The 24,342-nt window shown below is 36.7% G+C and overlaps 1 protein-coding gene across 1 annotated transcript in view; it reads right to left on the bottom strand.

Moving 5' to 3' along the window:
• The window catches only part of LOC144432808 (intersectin-1-like), a 305,852-nt gene that overhangs the window by 273,566 nt on the left and 7,944 nt on the right, over window positions 1-24,342 (bottom strand). The window contains exons 2-3 of the mRNA XM_078121087.1: window positions 21,717-21,788; window positions 4,941-5,021 (exon numbers count right to left, since the gene is read on the bottom strand). Of these exons, the coding sequence (XP_077977213.1) occupies window positions 4,941-5,021; window positions 21,717-21,744 (109 nt within the window). The 5' untranslated portion in view covers window positions 21,745-21,788. The remainder of the gene's footprint in view (window positions 1-4,940; window positions 5,022-21,716; window positions 21,789-24,342) is intronic.

The raw sequence follows: 24,342 nt of genomic DNA, 5'->3' as shown, positions 1-24,342 counted from the left end.
TGGGGGATATTTTTTGATTGGTCTCTTTTGCTTTTTCTCACAAGAGTTTTTTATGACGGCCTTACAGTAGCTGGCGATTTTGTACATGTTACAGGGTCGGCGTTAATTTCGAGCCCTGCCCAGTGATCCGGCACAGCCTGGCGAGACATTAGAATTGGGGTTAATCAAATTTAAGAATATTAAGAAATTAAGAAATTACACAGGTCCAGCTAGAATAGATGCAGCTTTCCCGACTAATGTCTCTCTGTTAGTAATAAAACGTGATTTTACTTTTCTATTTCAGCTTACCCTGAATAACAGTATCGTAACAATTTCTTCACACTATGGACTGTGTAATGACCCAATCGTACACAATGTTATTTGACAGTTTTAAAGGGGAAAGTGATTGTCCTGTGTTCATGAAAATGGATCACAACAACAGGGAAAAAATGAATGTCCGCTGTTCAAGGAGGGATCACTAAATTTGGTTAAACTGGATCGTACAAGCAACGATGTCGATGTGTATTCATGGAACAGTATGACAGAACTATACTAAAATACACAGTTACAAAATGTATCTGAATAAGACTAATAAAAAACATTTTATTATCTCTGCAAAACATTTTTTCAACGGGAAACTGTATTTACCAGTCCTCGTACTTTTAATAGTATCTTCACGCTGTTTCTGTGGTTTTATTCACTCCTTTCTGCATATTGACACTCAGTTATTAAAACAAGCACTGCACCACATTCTTTCAACCCGAAATTGTATTTACCAGTCCTCGTACTTTTAATAGTATCTTCACGCTGTTTCTGTGGTTTTATTCACTCCTTTCTGCATATTGACACTCAGTTATTAAAACAGGCACTGCACAATGATGGCGAAGAGCATTGACCTTGACGGCTTTCAGGTGTTTCAAGTAAATAAATGTACAAATCTCTCCAAAATAACTAAAACAAGTCATTGAGAATGACATAGTCCCCGCTATGATTGGGTTTTAAGGAATTATCACTCTGATCACGCAACAACACTTGTGAACCTAAATCAAACAGACTTAGATATGTTGTGTCTGCTTGTTGGACATGGAACACGCCTACAACAATAAAGGATGGGTCGGGTATGGGGGATTGTATCACGACGAAAATGATATGCACATGTACATTGTATGTCATAGAACACTGTCCTAATACCAACTTTGAATGAGATCTGTTCAAGCATGTCTGAGTTATGGCTTTAGACAGGGAAAATTTGCAAACAAAATGGATGCTAGGCGGCCATATTGGATCGTATCATGAAACAAATTGACATGCATATGTATGCCATTGTATGTTGCCCCTGTACCAAGTTTGAAAAAAATCGATCCAGGCATCTCCAAGAAACGGCTGCGAACGGACGGACAGAACCCAATCCATAAGTCCCCGTCCCGGACTTCGTCCGGCGGGGACTAACTATTGCTTTTTGACGAAAGGCAATTACCAACGTCGGTCAACATACACCTATGAAATTTAACAACACAAAGTTTACAGAATCTCGATAATAACTAGCAACCCAGGGTTTGTCAATTCAAAAAAAACAAAACAAATTTCTGTGACGTACGTAACAACCCATGGTTAGTCGGTAATTCTTGGTGGTATATTTTGCATGTACCAATGTTGATTTCAATCCCAATTTACATTTTCATTTTCATTTGTACATCCTTTTTCTCGAGTCAATTCTTTTCAGAATTGGAAGGATAGTGAACTCATATATTGTGGAGAGTTTACCTGTGTTGATTACGGTAGACTGGTGGCTGAATGTGTTATTATTATTAATGAGGTCAACAATAGCATATGAACAATAGACGATTTTCAAGAGTTGCGTTAGCTCCTGAAGTCTTTTGTGTTGTGCCACTGCATTAACACTCTCCATTGTGAATGTAGCGTTAGCACTGGGTTAGCCTGTCGCTAGCGCAGGGTTAGCTATTCAGAAAGCTGCGTTTGGGCTGTACTGTAGGTAAAGGTTAGTTGACAACAAGCGACCTATCGGTCAGAATAGCTCCGCTGTTTTTTTTTTAATTTAATTTTTTATTTTGGTGACATGTAGAAGTGGTTCAGGTCTTCAGCTCTTCGAGTCACTATGCAGTTTTGTTTTAGCGATGCAATAAAGTGGTTAGTGGTTTCATATGATGTCTCACTATAAAACACATTTTACACAGAAGTTGGTAATGTATTGTACTTTTATACCATAGTCACCATTTTATAACAAAAATCTACTGTTATGAAAAATTGCACAAAATCTCAGAAAAAAATGACTGGGAAATGCACACAAGAAAAAGAAAAAAAGAGGATTTTGAGGTTGGCTATAAGTAATTCCAGTGTCTTACAGCTGTAACCCTGGAAAATTTTAATGAAGAATGAAATAAACTAGGGATCTAAAATAATTTTGAGGCAATTTGAATTTCAATTTTCTAACAAATTTACAAAGTCAACAACATTCAACTTGTTCTAGTTGTGGTAGATATATATAGGGAAGAAATGTATTAATCGCCATCTTAGTTTCCGTACGGCGACAATCTCAAGTACCCGGAAGAGAGTCATTCTCAGCCATACGTTACAGTGGTAACACTCGTTCATGTTCGGTTACCTTTCACAAAGAAAACACAACGAAATGGTTGAAATGATCTTTTTTTAATTTCTTTTCATCACAACAACAAAATCTGCGTGATCAAAAGTGTTGTAAACTAAACCAAAAAGAATTATCGGACTGGCTAAACTTCCCGATGAACAGGAAGGTCCTACTACTTCCAAGTAAGCCTCGATAGTACTATAGTACGTGAGAAAATCGTCTCAAACTAGCGATACAACTTTCAAAATATAACTTGACATGTCTTCATTTGTTAGAGTTATACAATTCAAGACGGGTTTTCACTCGAAAACAACAATTCTGTGAATAATGACACTCTGAACGCAGCGATTTCTCGGACGATGTTACCACTGTAACGTATGGCTGACAACGACTTGCTTCCGGGTTAGTCCCTCGTGCATACGGGTGGATTGTCGGCGATTAATACATACATGTACATCGTCTGATATTTTAATTCACAGTGTTTTTTGTTACCGGCGCCTGTCAGCAGACTCTGCCATTTTTTTCATCATTCCATTGTATTTAAACCTTGTACTTGACATTTCGCAATATTTATAATTCTCAACAAAATACCTCAACATGCCTCACTTCGCTCGTACTCAAAGCAGCCCCGCACGTAGTCCTGCTTGCATACGGAGGAATTCGGGACTCGATTCTGACAATTGTCCCTCCCCCTCCGGTGTTTAGAGTCAAGTCAGTAATACCATGGATCCATGGTAATACAGACTCGTGCACCCGAGGACTCCCCCGCGCGGTATGATCACTGACACTGATGACATGATGAGAGAGAACCTTTTCGGATTTACATGTAAAACGGGGAAAGATACGTAAAACATAATGCAAAGTCTGAAGCCAAATTAAAGTTGTAATTATTTTAATTATTTTTACTTGCCAAATATTTGCATTTTGGAAAGGCAAGACACGTTCATGTCGTTTAACTTTACATGTGACCTGTCGGCCATATTTAAACTTCAACCGCATGCCTGGCATGCCCTTCCTTACGCAAGTTGTCTGAATTCTGGTTCACTGTCATTCCAAATTGCACGACAATATAGAATTAACCACAAGTTACATGTTATCTGAAAACATCACACTTTTATAGTGGGTCTGAAGTGTGATTTTAGTGAGTACTAAGAACGTCCTGTGTTGATACTCAAGATGCTTGCTGTGGAAAATCGCTCGGTCGAATGAGGTCACCTTCAGCTTCTGGTCGAATCAGGATAGAGTATGCAAATGAGGATGTTGCGGACTGGCTGATTATGTAGAAGGATGCAGAATTGGATTTGAAGTTTACAACCCTGTTTCGAACAAACGCTTGTCATTTGGGCGCCCAATGCGTAGAATTATGACTATAGCACATATTACATTGCTTGTTTGACGTCAATAGTGTCTTTTGAAAAGTGGCAGTTTACTTAAAGTCTCGTCGACTGATTTCCAATATGGCGTCGGTCATTATGCTCATTAACATATTCATTTTTTTTTCAAATTACAAAAAAAAAATCATAAAAAATAAAAATGAGGATGTGCTGACTTGAAATTAACAAATCTGAGTAAGCTACCCCCTGCGCATCAACACGCCAGATATCAAAGCAATCTAATAAGAGGTTTTCAAGGAGTTGATGAAAATGACATTTTATGAAAAAAAATCATAAAAAATTGAAAATGGCACAGATCAACTTGGCATGAACAAATCTGAATAGCCTCCCCCCAGGGAACATGCACACCAAATATCGAAGAATTCCGACTGTCACTTATGGAGTAGATAGTAAAAATATAAAAGTTTGACGGACACCTATGATTCACTCTACTCTCTATACCTCAATACCCACCTATACCTAAAGCTACGCTTTCAGCTTTCGCTGCCAGCGGAGCTAAAAAAGGTTGTTAAAAGTCATTTTTGCTATTCTCAATACAGGAAAACTTGCTGGCGTTCATCCTCACTCGACTTCACATCCCCCAATACAGTACATGTACTACATGTTGTATGATACCACCATATTTTTCACTGAAATTGGCATCTCTAATGTGAAATATAAACAAAATTCAAACCTTCGTTTCATTGCTAATACGCACTGGAAAGTTTACATACTTCATGGTAAGCATGATACATGTGACGTCTATATTATGATTCTATACAGCACATTTACGGTGACATCCTTGTGTAACACTCAAGAATTTCACAAGGTATGTCACACTGAAGTCAATTTCCATGATGGACCCAAATGCAATGGCCCTCTCTAGGGCAATGAATTCCACAATATGCTGACATTCAGATGGAACCAAATGCAATAGCCCTCTCTCGGGCAATGAATTCCACAAAATGCTGTGTTTTACTTACCGGTTATAAAACCACTGACTGGCCTAAGTTGAAAGAACTGTGCATCATGCTTAGTTCTGTCGTCTGCACTGATTCTCCAAGCTGTTATAAAATATAATCATATTGTATATTATATTGGGTTCAGGTATATGCAAATGCCTGCTTAGTTATTCCTCTGACTGGGTGGAGCAAATTTGTCTAACTGTGCACAATAGTTCGCTGAAGTATTCTCAATAGGTCTACCTATATGTAACTGTAACCAGTACTAAAATAGTAGGCATATATGTACAGTTGTTAGTCTATCTGCTAGACCTCGGATGTTCTTCCGATACAATACGACACACGACCGAACATCGCTATCGAGGATGGAACATCCAAGGTCTAGCAAATGTCATCTCTGCAGTTCAGGATATAAATAACTGCCAATCAGAGAACTGCATTAGCGACAAGCACAAGCAGAGGACAATGGCTAATTTTGCATGCATATTCATCTTAAGGAGGGGCTTGTAAAAACAACCACTAATGCATTAACTGAAATGTGTGAATGACAACATCTACACACTCATCAAACTCACAATTACCATAAACTGATAAGACACAGTAATGACGTAAATGTGTTTGTCATTACCTGCATGCAGAGATTGAATATATTAAAGTATATAATGCATGCATGAGCCAACCCATCGCTTAAAGGCCAAGGTCCAAACAGGCTATGTGCCCACGCTACGGAAGTAGGTTTGCGCATGTGCAACGGAATACGTTTGTTTATCTGGGAGGAGCATTTGGTAAATCCGACCCAAGTAGTTCATCATATTAGTGGCTGTTCACACATATTGGTTACATGTAGTTCTTGCCTAATCCGAAGAGTCCCTTGATATATTTTTTTTTCAAGTCTAGTGGCAGTGTTTCTGCTACGTTTTTTTCCGGTGCGTACGTACGGCCAGACACCCAGTCTGGGTGAAACACGTATTTCTATAAACTTATACATACAAATTATAACCCGAAAAATTATATTTTGAGGGACCTGTTCTAACACGATCCAAACATTACACAGTGACAATTTGTATCATTGAAATTGTAAACTGAAATTCTTGGGTACGAACAAACTTACTTACTTGTATCATTTGTACAAGGTACTAGATTACAGTTGCACACGTACACACAAGCGTCGGCATTTGGTCGATCGTTACCACACCAAAATCGTTAGATAGATGAGAATTTTTTTTACAGATTACATGTAGGTCGTGTTTTGACAACATAATCGTGAAAACTTCAAAATTAACTTCACAAGTATCGCACGGGTCAGAGCGGACTAAGCTTTGCACTTCCATACTTACTGTACACTAGGTAGCTAGCTACGTGCGATCTCGAGTTTGGTAGAAATGTCATCGATGTTCCCGTTATTTTCCTTCCATGTTCTAATTCTTTGAAAGTATCTGTTATGGCTGTTTTATGATTGATTAAACTTGTATTTCCATACCCAATGTCCCATCTCAGAAAACAGTCAATAAAATCACAAACATGTGCTTCTCCGAGTTATTCCGATGTGTACGAGTACCACCCCAGCTATTTCAAAACAAAAGCATAAATGCATATGTCGTGATAGGGTGAGTACAGACTCTTGTTTGGTCTCCGCTCTGTCTTCGTGCGTATGTTTGACTACGATGTCAGTCGATGTCATTTACATGACGAGGATTATTGCTGGATAGTGCCAAAACATATGGAAACGATTTTTGAGAAATCTGGAAAGAATTTAATACGATTTTTCAACTTTCAAATTTGAATGAAACAAATATTTATGATGCCTCCATGATTGTACTTGTATTCTTGTCAGTTCGCGTTACGTTCATCTCCACAACATGCACAGAGCTAGAGATCGTAGAGAACAGTCGACTGGTATAGGAACTAGACTAGGCAGTGATGTATGATCTATGTGTACAACATAGACAGTTGTCCTTGAAATTTGATGACAACACAACTCAAATCGCTACCACAGAAAACTACCGTCGCGATGTCCACCGTAACAAGTAAATTAGTGAGGTTGAAATCTTTGTCGCATGATTTCGTATTTATGTACGGATGCGTAGTCTTTCTAGACAGTAATTTTTAGATCAGTTAGTATTTAAACTACGTTTCTGAGTTAATTATTCGGTATGTTATTGACGAGCTCCTTTTGTAAAAACGCTGTACAAATTGAATGTCAGCGTTCGCCCGGCCACGTTCAACGGAATGAAGCTCAATCATAACAATGGTGGCTGTCAAAATCGAAGACGCAATTTGACCGTGTTGTTATTTCAGTGAGTTTATTCAGCAAGAAAACAACGTGTTCTATGTTTTTGTACTTCCTACATGATGTGATGATCGTATTTTTTACCGGTACAACTTACAGCCTACAATGAAACCATGGTATTCATACTGCTAACTTAGCTAGTAACACTGACACGATTCCGTGTTCCGTGTTCGTGTTTTGGGGGACATTTCTGAATACACGAAACCAGTTATTGAATGTGTAGTGGATATTGATATTCAGTTTGAAAAATTAAAATCCTGAACTTTATTTTGCGAATGGTTTTGTCATTTCTTAGTAATCACGTTTAACGTTTATGTCAACCCGGGAGTACATAGACATGAAAATAGACGAAGTGACTTGTACATGTAATTAGTAACGAAATTTTACTCTAACTGCTGGTAACCTTCAAATTTATTTATTTTTATGTTGTAAATACATTCTAATATGCACTGAGGACAACACTATAAAGACTTGCTCTATGGGAAGGTAATTTTTTGTCTTTTAAAAATGCAATAGTTAGATCAATGTGTACCAGAAATGTTATGTAGTATTTAAGCTAGAAATAAGACCACATCATACCTTATTATCCCCCCCCCCCCAATTAAGACAAACTACTCACAGAAAGCAAAAAAAAGAAGCTCCAAAACATAAAAAAGAGAACAAAATTACAGTAAGGAGTTGATGATGCACAAACAACTACAAAGAAATAGACAGTTCAATTACAACACAGGGTTTGAAATAAATATGGGGTTTGGATTTGGAAAAGTGAATTAGAAGTAGAGCAAATACTAAGATACTAAGAGAGATGAAGAGCCCAAGTGAACAAGTGAAAGCACTTAAAGACAGGACCACCAAATTTTTTGCAGGACTACTACGTTATCAATTTTACTAGTCCTGTGAGATAGTGACTTTTTTACTCCAGTGTCGAACCCTGCCGTGTCAGGCTTATAACGGTTGCATGGCTTCATACGGTACGGACTTACGGTTCGCGACTTGAACATGCTTCCCTACTGTACAAACAATAACAAGCAGAAATATTACTTTACTTATTATGGTTACTTCATTTTAACTATTTCGCTTTATTGTTGGATCATGAATGCTAACTTGGGCCCATTAGAATTTCTGAATGGCCCATTGAAATTGAAAATGGCCCATTCATTTTTGCTGGAATGGGGCCATTGTCACACAGACTCTTTTGTTCGCTTGTATTGTTCAAGAGCAGACAGTCAGCTTAACCCTTTCACCACCAATTCCCGCTATTGCGGGAACGCGCTAGGGCGCCCACCAATTCCCGCTATTGCGGGAACGCCAAAGTTCATTCACCTACCTCGCCGTTAAGCCGTTTAACGGCAGCTATTGCTGCAAAATTTGATGCAATAACTAGTTCCACACATGCGTATTAGCCTTGTTTATCTACACAGCCATTTTGAAAGCATGACAGTGAACGGTATCTGGAGTACGATCAAAATGACGAGCGATCGTAATTTTTTGTGCGTTTTTCGCTCACGAAATCGAATTTCAACATGGCGGAAGTAATTAACGGCTCTCATAACATGGCCTACGATATAAATTATGTCACTATCTTTGGATATTTCGACAGAATTTGACTTGAAATACATCGTTGAATACAAGTATTTAGCTATGGGAACACGTTGTACTTGTATGTAAGCATCAAATTCCCGCTAAGGCCGTGTGAGCTGCCGACGGCAGTTTACGGTTGAATTTTTGAATGTCGTTCAAATTTACGCAATCTTGTGACCGTGCCGACGCCCATGCTAACGTTCTGGGGGTAATTTTGGGCTATATCGTGGATTATTTTGGTTTTATTTCTTTTTGTTACGGCTCAATAATGACTTGTATTTGTATTAGCTCAGTGTGTAGAGGTCAGTGGAGGGAAACTTACTCGTGATATGGGCGATTTTCCGATCGGATTTTTTACGCGAGTTTTTCAATGTAAAATTCAAATTTCAACAACGCCGAAGCAAAATATGTCTCCCCTAACATCGTTTGCAATGTAAATAAAGGTGCTGTTCGTAGAAATTTCCACTCAATTTTGACTATGAATACGATGTTTTGTACAAGGAGATGGCTGAGTGAACTCGATACAGTATATGGAAGGATCAGATTATCGCAACGTAACTTCAAAGTCCCGACTGCATATTTGCTTTCGTGGGTAAGCATGTCGGCGAAAAGCGTCACTTTGGCGTCCCGATTTGGACTCGTAAACTACCAACTTGGGGGCATTTTTTACTGATTTTGAGGATAAATTTGGTGATAATGTTTTGTTGTTCTGTCAAATAATGATATATAATTACACAAACTGATTTTTCAGAAGGTATTGGGGCGACGACTTCAGATATTTTTGTCCCTTTGATTGCCGGTGCGGGGCTGACTATTGCGTTGTAATCGGATTAGTGAGCCGTTAATTATTTTCGTTCAAATTTATTACGACTAAAAATAACATTTTCTGACAAATTTTCGCCGATTTTGACCATTTAACCAGTATACAGAAGTTTTGTAGGAACATAAATGTTGGTATTTTGAATTTTGTTTGTAATATAAATATTTTGTTTATTTGTGATATGTCAATAAATAAACAACCTTTGTTTGTTTTATTAATATTTTATTACATTAATCCATATTTCGGTTATGTGTGTGATATTTGAATGTATGTATTTGCTACTATGATTTAGAAAATTTATTTTCCATTCAAATGATACCTTATTTTTTAAAAATAAGCAACTCTAAGTATTTTTTATATCAGTTTGATTACACCACACTCACTCTCACATTATGTTAGTGAGGGGGCTGGTGGACAACACACAATCCCATGAGGCCGTTGGTGGTGAAAGGGTTAACAGCTTGCCAGGTTTTTGCATCACTAGTCTTTTTTTTCAAGCTACAATGAATATCAATTATCATTTATTATAAGGTGTCAAGTATTTTGGGCACAGAATGAGAATGAGTTATGAAAACAAAAAATCCCGGACACAGTTTTTGATAGTGTCATAGACAAAAGGTCTTTGTAATGTGTGAACAAAGTTTGGACATATCTGTTCACTATTCATTCATTCACACCTCCTGAAAACATACAACCTCTGACTGGCGGTTGTTTGTGCAGGCACCATTGATAAGGGTATCTGCTACTTGACAGCATTAATCAATGTCAATCTCCACTGGATACTATTCACTCATTGGCTGAAATATGATAAATTATATGGACAACACCCACTATATTAAGAAGCAATTGAAAATTAACATATGACATCATGGATAAGCTTAATTAACATAATTGGGCAAATGCACTGTACAAGATTTTACCCACAACTTCTCTGATTGGTATGCTTGGAGGTTCCTTATTTAATAACTTCTTCAATAATCCATACTTTTCAACATTTTAAGCATAGTAATTAAGTTTAATTAATATGTAGCAAAAGAACTCTTAGGAATCAAAAATAAAGTTCTAAATTTTGTATAAAAATGTACTAACAACTAAATTAAGCATGTGCTGTGAATAATGTCAAAGTGTCAATAACTTGGGTAGTCAGTGTGTATGATGAGTTTTAGTATGTAAATTTCTTTTGTCATACCTATTCAAATAAATCTATATCTTTGGCAAAGTCATAACAGGTGCATATATTTTCCTTGGTTTCGTTGCAAATATTCTGCATGTCTTTCAAGAAAATCTGCTGACAGATTCCTAAAATTGCTACTCCTTCTATAATAAATCATTGATTCCAGAACCGATGAAAATAGGTATTCAGAAACTCATCCGTGGCAATTCTACGCTTGCCAAATAGCAAAAATGTTTTTACAAAACACTATACACTGGTGAGATTTGTCTGACTTCAAGTTCAAGGAGATTATGTCCAACACTACAAATCAGAGAGAGTTGTGGGTAAAATGTTGTACAGTGCGTTGTAGCACAACTGTACAGTTTTTAAAAAATACCGCCAATGGCGTTCTAGCACAACTGTAGTTTTAAATGTGTATCCATATGCTAGTCCATGCTAACAATAGGTGTTCATTTGCTGAATAACTCTCCAGTTGCCTATCCAGCCATGTTGCTATCTTTACGATTAATGCTATCATTTGGCTGTTGCTATGGGCATGGTCTTGTTGCTAGGCAAATCTAAATACATTTTTTGAATGTTTATTCAATTGTCTATTAAACCCCATTGTTATCTTTGTGAAATACACCACCGTTTGGCTGTTGCTATGGGCGTGGTCATGGTTACTAGGGTATTTGCATACATTTTTTGAATGTTTATTCATTTGTCTATTAAACCCCATTGTTATCTTTGTGAAATACACCACCGTTTGGCTGTTGCCATGGGTGTGGTCATGGTTACTAGGGTATTTGTATACATTTTTTGAATGTTTATTCATTTGTCTTTCTATTCCTGTTGTTATCTTTGCAAAATACGTGATTATTTGGCTGTTGCTATGGGTGTGGTCTTGTTGCTATGCAAATTTACATACATTTTTTGAATGTTTATTCAATTGTCTATTAAACCCTGTTGTTATCTTTGTGAAATACACCACTGTTTGGCTGTTGCTATGGGCGTGGTCATGGTTGCTAGGGATATTTGCATACATTTTTTGAATGTTTACTCACTTGCCTACCGATGTTATTTGACCAAAATATACTGCCATTTGGTTGTTGCTAAGGGCGTGGTCATGGTTGCTAGGGTCAATTTTGTCAAAATGTTTTGACGAGACTCATTGACGAAGTACTTTTTGAGATATTTTTTTGACCAAAAATGAACATTTTTACACCTGATTTGCATATCACTTATGGAATCATTGATATTCAATGTTTGTTGATGTTTGTTGATATTCAATGCGTACATGTATGCCCATGACAAGTAAGACGAAACCTGATTGGTTGTGTGTCTTTCACTGAGCAGAAATTTGTTTGAATGGGCACCATCTCAGATGTAGAGGAAGCGATCAGTGTAAACATGTACCAAGTTGTTCAATTCAAGCAAAATAACAAACTTAAGGTAAAATAGCAATGAACGATTAGCCGACATCTACATCGGATTTTAATCAGATTGGTTACTCACCATACATTCATGTAATAATATAAAACCTTCCTTACAGAAGGAAAAAATGAGAAGTACTCCAACTTTGACTTGAGCTCAACTTTGTGCTCAACTTTAATCTTTGAATGAAATGCAACCCATTTTTATCTTCTTTGAGTAGAACAGTTCAAATCTTTTATGTTCTTGAGTGTAGTACATGTAACGATATGTTATGTAGGGCTATTAAAATGGCATAAAAATACATGGCATTGTAGAAATGATGAAATTCAGACATACCAGTTCATTCGACTACATGTATGTGTTTCAGAAAATTGTACATCATTCTTCAAATTCTAGAGGCAGGCATTGATTTAAAAATGTCTCACACAAAAGTCGCGGTCACACTTGTTACATATGTTCGGCCACTATCAACATGTCTATGTATTGGAAAATTACATATTTTCATCATTATGGTACGTTATCATTGACTTGATTTTGTATGGCTTCATGATATATATCCTCGAACGATGCAATTGTGGCATGGGAACCTGTTAGTGGAAAGGAAAGTGTTTTGTGTTGCCTATAAACATGGCGTACGACGGTATGAATGCCGTTATCTGCTCACTGGGAAGGTCGAGATTTTACATTCGATTTATGTAGCGTCGTGAGGTTTTTACACCCGGACAGGAAGTCTTCATTACCGCTATAGTAACAGGATTAATTAAAGTTAATGTATGCAAACAGAGTTTGATTCAATGGAAATGCTGCAGTTGCGTATCCTGTTGGTGGAGGGTCTATGGTCTGCCAAACTTTTAACCCTTTACTTCCTATATAGGTGGCCCTATATAGGACCCCTAGGGCCTGAATAAATATTAGAGACTTACTTGTCAAGACATTATAACTTTTATATGCTTAGGACTTTGTTTCTATGACAACTGACCCAACTTAAATGTGGTGCATGTAAAGTAAAGATGTTACAGTGTATCAATTGGCATTGTTATGCAAATTAGCATATTATTATGCACATTGTATTATTGATTATTCTTCTTACTCACTGCTTTTTTAAGATACAAGTCATTGAGAATGACATAGTCCCCGATATAATTGGGTTTTAAGGAATTATCGCTACTCTGATCACGCAACAACATTTGTGAACCTAAAACAAACAGACTTAGATATGTTGTGTGTGCTTGTTGGACATGGAATATGCCTCCAACAATAAAGGATTGGTTGGGTATGGGGGATCATATCACGATGAAAATGGAGTCTGAGTTATGGCTTTGGACATGGAAAATTCACAAAACAAAATGGCTGCCAGGCAGCCATATTGGATCGTATCACGAGGAAAATGGATATGCACATGTATGTCATAGAACACTGTCCTAATACCAACTTTGAATGAGATCTGTTCAAGCATGTCTGAGTTATGGCTTTGGACATGGAAAATTCACAAACAAAATGGCTGCCAGGCAGCCATATTGGATCGTATCACAATGAAAATGGATATGCACATGTATGTCATAGAACACTGTCCTAATACCAACTTTGAATGAGATCTGTTAAAGCATGTCTGAGTTATGGCTTTGGACATGAAAATTCACAAACAAAATGGCTGCTAGGCGGCCATATTGGATCGTATCATGACAACAATGAATATGCACATGTATGTCATAGAACACTGTCCTAATACCAACTTTGAATGAGATCTGTTAAAGCATGTCTGAGTTATGGCTTTAGACAGGGAAAATTCGCAAACAAAATGGTTGCTAGGCGGCCATATTGGATCGTATCATAAAACAAATTGACGTGCATATGTATGCCATAGCATGTTGCCCCTGTACCAAGTTTGAAAAAAATCGGTCCAGGCATGAGAAACGGCTGGGGACGGACGGAAGGACGGACGCACGGACAGACGGAACCCAATCCATAAGTCCCCGTTCCGGACTTCGTCCGCGGGGACTAAAAATCCATCCAAAACTATGAATAAAGTTTATTTTACTCATCACTACTGGGTTTTTTTTCTGCAATTATCCTACTCTACAGTTTCTTCCTTTTCCTAGCTAATTCTCTACCTGCACACTCTGAATCATTGTACTGGTAATCATTCATACAGTGATATCATTGGAAACAGGGTGCTGGACACATCCTAACCTTACATGTTCCACAAATGTACTTTGTATCTTTCCTATGCATGTGTAATTGACATTTTGATTTAGTTTCTGTTAAAGCTGGTGCATGCTGCAAATCTCTGTCAAATCTAATGTCATCACTTTGGGTTGTGGGTTTTATTTTCTGTAGTTTGTCAAAGTTAGGGTCATTTCAATCAGTGGGTAGGGTTTCATTATCAACAAAGTGTAGATATCGTAAAATTTGACAGTAGAGGTGACAAGGCATGTCTTTTCCAAAAGCAGGGGTGTGCGTTAGCCAATATTCAGACCAATAGTGCAATACTCCTTGAACGACCCCTTCTTGTCAACTAATCCCATCACTAAAGACCTAAAAACACTTCAAGATGATCGACGAATATAGCTTCCCATGCTGACTTTCGATTGTTTGGATCACGATCAATATAGCGGTTAGTTCATTCAGTTACTATTTTAGTCATAAGTTCCAGAGTGAAAAAACATTCAATAACATCTTTCGCTGATTTATCATTGAAAAAAATTTATTCCTGAATTTTCATTAAATTCAAAGTCATCAACTTCAGCTATGTCACGCAACCACTCGATCGAGTCATCGTCACTGCTGCCACAACTACTACGGAAGTTGTCGCTGTCATCGGGTGAAATATTTAATTCTGCCTCGTCATCCGAGTTACGTCAAACTAACCTGGCTAATGGTACGTCATCCTCTATGTCAGAAAATAAATCCCTCAGAGTCAGAATCAGACGAAGAATAAAAAATATCAGCTATTATGTCGCCCACCGATAGTTGCCGATCGCATGATCATTCTTTTCTCCGGTCGCCATATTTACATTTTCATTCATATATGTTCTGTGAACCGCTGACCTGTTTGTCGTGTTATGGTAAACAGTGACTTACATATCAATGTATCTTGGCGCCAATTTCTAGGCAATTGAAGTACTAATACCCCCCTATAACGAACAATGACATCATACATTCGAGTCAAAGGTTGCATGCATACTATACGCCTTTAGGCGCCTGTCGGCTACAACGGAGTGGAGTCTTCAGTGAAGTACGCCCTCAGGCGCCTGCCGGCAGCAAAGAGTTAACAGTATGTCTGCCTGACTGTGAACTATTACCTGTAAGTCTGTCCAACTGTGAACAGTAGGTCTGCCTAACTATGATCAGTAGGTCTGCCTAACTCTGAACAGTACATTGGCCTAACTGTACACAATAGGTCTGCCTAACTGTAAACAGTGGGTCTGCCTAACTGTGAATAGTATGTCTTCCTCACTGTAAAAAGTAGGTCTGCCTAACTGTAAACAGCAGGTCTGTCTAACTGTAAACAGTAGGTCTGCGTAACTCTGAAAAGTTAGGCGGACTTGTTGTACACAGTTAGACAGTCAGTAACCAGCAGGTCTGCCTAACTCTTGCTGCTAGACGTTCGGGCTTTCTTTCGATACTATAAGCGAACAAAGTTCGCAGTGAGGGCTTGCCCGAACAGTCTAGCAAATGTCATTTTCAGACCGGACATTCCATTGAGATTACGTTAAGTGGTGGGTTGGGCCATGTATGCATATATATACTTTAATATATTCAATCTCTGCATGCAGGTGTTGACAAACACACTTATGTCATTAATATGTCTTATCGGTTTATGGTAATTGTGAGTTTGATGAGTGTGCAGACGTTGTCATTCACACATTTTAGTTAACGCATTGGTGGTTATTTTTACAAGACCCTCCTTAAGATGAATATGCATGAAAAATTAGCTATTGTCCTCTGTTTGTGCTTGTCGCTAATGCGGTTCTCTGATTGGCAGTTATTTATATCCTGATGACATTTGCTAGACCTTGGATGTTCCATCCTCGTGTGTCGTATTCTATTGGAAGAACATCCGAGGTCTAACAGATAGACTACCTAACTATGAACAGGAAATCTAACTGTAAACAGTTGGTATGCCTACCTGCAAACAGTAGGGCTGCCTAACTGTAATTGGTAGGTCTGTCTAACTGTACACAGTATCTTACCAAATAGTATTACTGCCTAACTGTTCAGAGCAGGTAGTCGTACATTGTATGTTTTCATTTTTGTATGTTTCACCATCTTCAGTAGTGCATACATTTTATAGGCATCCTCATTCTCATGTAAACAAGTATTTACACAATACAATTGAACTATTTCACAACAGTACAACATTAATATGTATTCCTTGGACAGTAAAGAACATGTATGTACTGGGTTAAGAAAATTGGCACATCAACATTTGGAAATATGCATCCATGTAGTGACCTACAAGTGGAAATAAGTAGTGCATATCAAATTGGCTATACACTTCACTAGAAATTAACAAATATAACTAAATACATATTTACAATAGGGAGTTCAGAATTCAAAATGGCGGCCATACAAATTCACGGTCACTGTAAAATTCATTCGATTTTTAATTTGCTATTTCAACCAACTCCGGTTGTCATTTCGCGATAAAATTACGATTAGTTTTGAAAGGGGGTAGATTTTCAATGATTTCGCGCGATAAAAGCTTATGATGTGGTTTTCGAAAAGCACGCCCGGTGGGAAAGTCGCCCAACAGGCGGCCTCGCGCCATTGCTGTACTACGTGGCACTTGATTCTGGCGGGGGTGTCTCTTGCAAACGGGAATAGCGAAGGGTGAGCCAATCAAGTGAGACCTTTCAAACCTAGCTAAAATTATAGCCAATAAAATTAGCTGTAAGATGATATGTGTTTAATACGGGTCAGGCCAGCATCTATAGTAGTAAAGTAAGGTTTAAGTTTTTGTCGCGTGATTTCGTATTTATGTACGGTGCGTAGTCTTTTTAAACAGTAATTCTCAGATCCGTTGGTATTTAAACTACATTTCTGGGTTATTTATTTGGTATATTATTGACCAGCTCCCTTTGTACCGCTGTACAAATTGGACGTCAGCGTTCGACCGGGCGTTCATCGGAACGAACTTAGTGAAGCTAATGGCAGCTGTCAAAATCAATGACGCAATTTGATCGTGTTGTTATCGTTGCGTCGAATTTCAAATAATTGCTTTAGTTTGTGGGTCCAATACTTGTTTCATTTTGTTTCGACGAGTTTATTCAGCAAGAAAACAACGTGTTCTATGTTTTTGTACTTCCTACATGCAGTGACGATCGTAATTGTTACCAGTACAACTTACAGCCTACATGTACATTGCTATGGTGTGGTGTGGTACTACAGCTACATGCAGTGCTAACACAGTTACGTGTTTCGTGTTGCGAGGTCGTGTTTGGGGGGACATTTCTAAATTGTAAATACACGAAATCAGTTATTGAATGTGTAGTCGATATTAGTATTCAGTTTGAAAAATTAAAATCATGAACTTTATTTTACTAATGGTTTTGTCATTTCTTAGACCGACTGTATCACGTTCCGTCAACCCGGAAGTACATAGACACGAAAATAGACTAAGCAGCTTTTACATGTAATTAGTAACGAAATTTTACTCTAACTGTTGATAACCTTCAAATTTATTTATTTTTATGTTGTAAATACATTCTAATGTGCCCTAAAGACGACACTTTAGAGACTTGCTGTATGGGAAGGTAATTTTTTTGTCTTTATAAATGCTATACATGTAGTCAGATTAATGTGTACTAGAAATGTTATGTAAAATATCTGTTAGAAATAAGACCACATCATATCTTATTGCTCTCTCCCCAAAAAAAAATTAAGACAAAATACTTTAAAAAAGAAGAAGCTCCAAAACAGAGAAAAGAACAAAATTACAGTAAGGAGATGATGCACAAACAACTACAAAGAAAACAACAGAAGACAGTTCAATTGGAACACAGGATTAGAAATAAGTATGGGGTTTGGAAAAGTGAATTAGAAGTAGAGCAAATTTAGAGAGATGAAGAGAAGTGAACAAGTGAAAGCACTTAATAAAGACCAGATTCAGTTTCATGTTGACATTTTAAAGACAATACTTGTAAACAAAATGCTAAAGAAGTGGCAGGATCAGGGGAAAAACTGACAATACCACAACTTGTACAGAATCTAAAGATTATCGTTTGTACAACAGGTGACCTACCAAATTCTGTTGATGATATTAATAACAATTTGAAGGTACTAGATAATAACAACACAACAAATAGCTAAGACTAGTAAGAGAGAGAAGAAAAGAAAAACAAGAACATGCACAGGACGTATCAGTTTTGAATTACACAAACAACACAGCGTGGCATGCCTTTTGCCTATAGATGAAGATGACTAGTTTGCTGGTTAAGTCATTGAAGCTTCTTGTACCCCATCTGTTATCAGTGTCCATTTTCTTGCAAGGAATATCATCATGCTAATTCTTTTAAATGGCCAATGTTGCAACAGTTGACCCCAATAAAATCAATATCATACGCACGAGACAAATGAATTATACAAGTATGTAAATTTATATTGAATTGATACTCGTGTTGAAAATCAAACACTTTGAAAAGTAGAAAAATTACTTAATTATAAGCTGTACTGTAATGATTGAAGTGTTTAGAAGTGTTTAGAACTACATTCAGGTGTTATTGGTGTGTCTATCAAATTTCATCAAAGTACCATGTATAGTTTTTGAGTTACAGTACAGACATTTGATTCTTGCATTATAGGGATATTTGCCTATACTATACGGTGCGATTTACCAAATGACATCTTTGGGATTTGCAACTTGAAATGATACAACTATATCAAGTATTGATTATTGATTATTGGATCAAATTCCAAGGAGATATCTTGTATAATTATAAAGTTATAGTCTTCTGAATGTTGCGAAAAATGACAAATTTGTCAGTGCCGCACCAAAACACATATTTAAAATTTAAGTCTAATAAAATATTTGTGAAGTTTGCCATTCTCCAAAAGTTCTTAAAACCTAATAATATTGACTGATTTTCTGAATTTGTACTCACAATTAGTAGCTCAAGAGTATCAACAGTGATTATTATCATATAAGGGCAGTAAAGTGAAATATTTTGTATTTTAAATTTTCGATTTTGGAATATTTTTGCCAAATTTCTTGCGAACTATATGATATTGCGACATTCCGCTTTTTAATACCAATTATTTGATACTTTCAATCACTAAATGTGATACATATGAACATCCAAACAATTATTTTATCACTTTGCTGAATGTATAAATTAGTAACATAAACTACATGAACAGAAAAGTTTGTTTATGAAAATTCCTAAAAATCCAATATGGCCACCGCCAATATGGCCGCTATTCCATAATGAAAACAGGGCTCTTCATGATTTTCAATGAGTTGAAAATATGAAAGTATAATCGGAATATAATCTTTGACGTTATTTTTTGAATTTGTAACTAAATAACTATGTTGTCTGAAAATTGTAGCTAAATTAAGAGAATTATTTTGAAGTTAACAGTCATCAAAGTTGTAAGATTTTGATGTTTTCCAATGGTGCCGCACTGAAAAAAACTATTAAGTCAGATGAAATATTTAGCATTTTTGATTGTCTTAAAATTTAAAAATACAAGAAAATTTTGTGTAAATCATGTAAAGATTGTTTAAATGGGTAAAACTTTTTCAGTATCTTAAACATTTTTCCTAATGAAAGCAGTTTTTATGAAGTTAACTTCCTCTAAAATTAGGAAATTGTCAGTTTTTAGAGATTTTCAACTCAATTTTCTCAAAAATACAGCCAATGGCGTTGTAGCACAACTGTACAGTTTCTAAAAATGTTTATCCATATGGTAGTCCATGCTAACAATAAGTGGTCATTTGTTGAATGGCTACCCAGTTGCCTATCCAACCATGTTGCTATCTTTACGATACATGCTATCATTTGGCTGTTGCTATGGGCGTGGTCATGTTGTTAGATATATTTGCATACATTTTTGTATGTTTTCGGTCACTTGTGTATGAATTCCTGATATTATCTTTTCAATATACGTGATTATTTGGCTGTTGCTATGGGCGTGGTCTTGTTGCTAGGCATATTTACATATATCTTTTGAATGTTTATTAAATTGTCTATTAATCCTGGTTGTTATCTTTGCAATATATGTGATCATTTGGCTGTTGCTATGGGCGTGGTCTTGTTGCTAGGCAAATTTACATACATATTTTGAATGTTTATTCAATTGTCTATTAATCCCTGTTATCTTTGTAAAATACACGACCATTTGGTCGTTGCTAAGGGCATGGTCATGGTTGCTAGGGCCAATTTTGTCAAAATGTTTTGATGAAAATCTGCAGAATAACACTTTCAGAAACATCTCACCAAGTTTCAGACTCAGTGACCAAATAGTTTTTGAGATATAAGTTTTTGACCAAAAATGAACATTTGTACACCTAATTTGCATATCACTCATGGCCTCACTGTATGCTTAATATCTCTTCATCCATACATCCCTAGATACATTCTCATTAAATTTCAGCCCCATCTGCTCAGTACTTTTGGAATTATAGATTTTTAACCAAAAAGACACATTTTTAGCCCTAATTTGCATATCACTGATGGAATCATCATGTCATGAACAAATCTTACTTTACACCCCCTTCAGAATGTTCCCACCAAATTTCGCACCAATCTGCCCAGTAGTTTCTGAGTTTAAGTTTTTTGACCAAAAATCACATTTTTTTACCCAAATCACAGACCTGTGATGCGATCATTTTGATTTGAACAATTTCCCAACTAGACACCCAAGGTAATGGACCCACCAAATATCATGGCAATCGGTTCAGCAGTTTTTGACTTTAAGTTGTTTACACACACACACACATCCACACACACACACACACACACACACACACAGACAGACAGACGCCGGGCGATCCCTATAGCACTACTGAACAAGTTCAGTTGTGCTAAAAACAGGCAAATTTTAGCGCAGTAAAAGTGTGATCATTTTTGAACCGGTGGACCAATTTCAATAATTTTTTTTTTATTTTACTTCACTTTCATAGGATGATAATTGTTAAGTATTGAAATATTGCTATTATGGATCTAAATTTTTCACTGAACTCCCTATTTACAATAAATTTATTGATTTAATGGAATGTCAATAATTGATTGTGAACACACAATTCTCTGTACTGCTAATATTCAGTCTCTTGAAGACAATGACACCTTAAGCAGGATGCAAAAAATCATATCTTACAGTCGTACTTACTGAATTAGAAATCTTAAAAGGATAGAACATCTTTTTAGAGTAAACTTGTCAAGTACTTGTCAAGATGTACTTGTCTGAGAATAAATTAACAGAGTATCAAAATAAGATACATGTTTCTTGCTGTCAGTAGAGTCCTATCATCCCTGTACTGGACACCTGTTGGGTCTCTCTACATATGTTTGTACTTACTTTGTGGTGAGCCTGTGAACTGAGCCATGATAATCAAACAATCTTTATACTGACCACCAACAATCAACAAATCTGTACCAATGAAAAAAATAAATAAATATGAATTTCTAAATACCAATATGACATCATAGAATAAATAGTGCCAAATAAATATACACTGAATTTGTACATACCAATATGACATCATACATGTAGAATGAAGAGTGCCAAATAAATATACACTGAATTTGTACAACACATTACAAGGTGGTAAAACAAGGGGCATGAGGTAACAATTCTAGTGAAATCCGAAAATGATTATAATAAAGAACAAGATTCTTTATATTTTATAACATGGGCTGTCGCAAGCAGAAAGGATGCTTACATGTATGTTGCTTTGAAATCGACCATATGATCCATGAATTTTCTCTCAAAGCTCATTACCACCTGCTGCCCTCTTGTGGTGAGATACATGTATGTGTTTGTTGCAGTACATTGTGGAGTTTACGGGACATTACAACAGATTGTCGAAATGGCACATTATTTGAGATGAAGCTCTGAAATATTAGGTCTTTTGCATGGGAAATAAACAAAAACGCAATTGATAATATCTTGCTTTAAGGGTTACAGCAGGCTCCAACATACAGTTGAGTCTGGTCAATATAATTTCCATAAAATTTTCATAAAAATAATCAATAAACACTACAGCTATCACATCTGTGTCTCCTCAAAATATATATTTGAATAAAGAATAAAACATACATGTAGCAGCCTTATTGACTGGCTTAACAGATACATGTAAGTTTTCCCCGTAACAGATTTTGCATCCTCGAATGAGTCGGCGTGAAAAACTAGGTGGGGGTGGGGTGGGGTTACTGGAACCCAAAAACTTTTTTTATTTGGCCTTATCTGAATTATAATAGCTATCATTTACAGTGGTTTTTTTAAGACTGAGAAACATACGTAAATTGATGGGGAACTATGGTAACAAGATTTTTGTGTGTGTGTGTTGGTGGGGGGGGGGGGGGGGGTTCTAAAATATTGTTTGTGTATAAAATGACTGAGTAATGATCAGAACACTTGCAATGAAACAAAACAAGTTATGTTTGAGATGAAGTAGATCATTATAAATCGTGCACATTTTTCAATAAATCTTAACTATTAAAGCTTGTTCATCAAGGATGTAGTACGTGGAGACTACCTGATGGTTATTATATTATATTAACAACCTCATAATGTGATTTAACTACATGTACATTGTAATACCATTCATTTATGGCATGCATCAGGCAGCTGAAACCCAATAAAGAATTTTTCAAAATTCTGAGAGGGAGGGTTCAATCAGGGTTGCATCCTAGAACAGCAGCAGCCAAGTTAACCGTTTCTTGAAAGGTGCTACTTTAAGTTAAAGCCCAAGGTGCAACCAGGCTATGTGCCCACGCTACGGAAGTAGGTTTGTGCATGTGCAACGGAATACGTTTGTTAATCTGGGAGGAGCGTTTGGTAAATCCAACCCAAGTCGTTTATCAACATATTAGTGGTTGTTCACACATATTGGTTACATGTAGTTCTTGCCTAATCCAAAGAGTCCCTTGTTAATTTTTTTCAAGTGACAGTGTTTCTGCGTACGTACGACCAGACACCCAGTCTTGGTGAAACACGTATTTCTATACAGATATATATAAAAATTATATTTTGAGGGACCTGTTCCAACACCATCCAAAAATTATAAACTGATATTCTTGGGTACGAACTAACTTACTTACGTATCATTTGTACAATGTACTAGATTACAGTTGCACACGTACAGTACTGTACACTAGCGTCGGCATTTGGTCGATCGTTATGTAAATTTGAAAACACGAAAATCGTTAGATAGATGACAATTTTTTTTTTACAGATTACAGATTACAGGTAGGTCTCGTGTTTGGACAACATAATCGGGTAAACTTAAAAATTAACTTCACAAGTATCGCACGTGACAGAGCATACTAAGCTTTACACTTCCATACTTACCGTACACTAGGTAGCTAGCTACATGTATGTGCGATCTCGAGTTTGGTAGAAATGTCATTGATGTTTCTGTTATTTTCCTTTCGTGTTCTAATTCTTTGAAAGTATCTGTTATGGCTGTTTTATGATTGATTAAACTTGTATTTAACCCAAAGTTTCATCTCAGAAAACAGTCAATAAAATCACAAACGTGCTTCTCCGAGTTACCCTGATGTGTACGAGTACCACCCCAGCTATTTCAAAACAAACGCAAAAATGCATACGTCATGGTGGGTTGAGTACCGACTCTAGTTTGGTCTCCACTCTGTCTTCGTATGTTTGACTATGATGTCAGTCGATGTCATTTACATGACAAGGGTTATTGCCGGATAGTGCCAAAACATATGGAAACGATTTTTGAGAAATCTGGAAAGAATTTAATACGATTTTTCAACTCTCAAATTCGAATGAAACACATATTTTCTGATGCCGCCATGGTTGTACTTGTAGTCTAGTTTCAATGTAGTTTGTGTTACGTTCATCTCCACAACATGCACAGAGCTAGAGATCGTAGAGAACAGTCGACAGGTATAGGAACTAGATGAGGCAGTGATGTATGATCTATGTGTACAACATAGGCAGTTGTCCTTGAGAT

Source organism: Glandiceps talaboti, chromosome 3, assembly GCF_964340395.1.
Source record: "Glandiceps talaboti chromosome 3, keGlaTala1.1, whole genome shotgun sequence".
Lineage (NCBI taxonomy): Eukaryota > Metazoa > Hemichordata > Enteropneusta > Spengelidae > Glandiceps > Glandiceps talaboti.
This window is presented reverse-complemented; position numbering and strand designations above follow the sequence as displayed.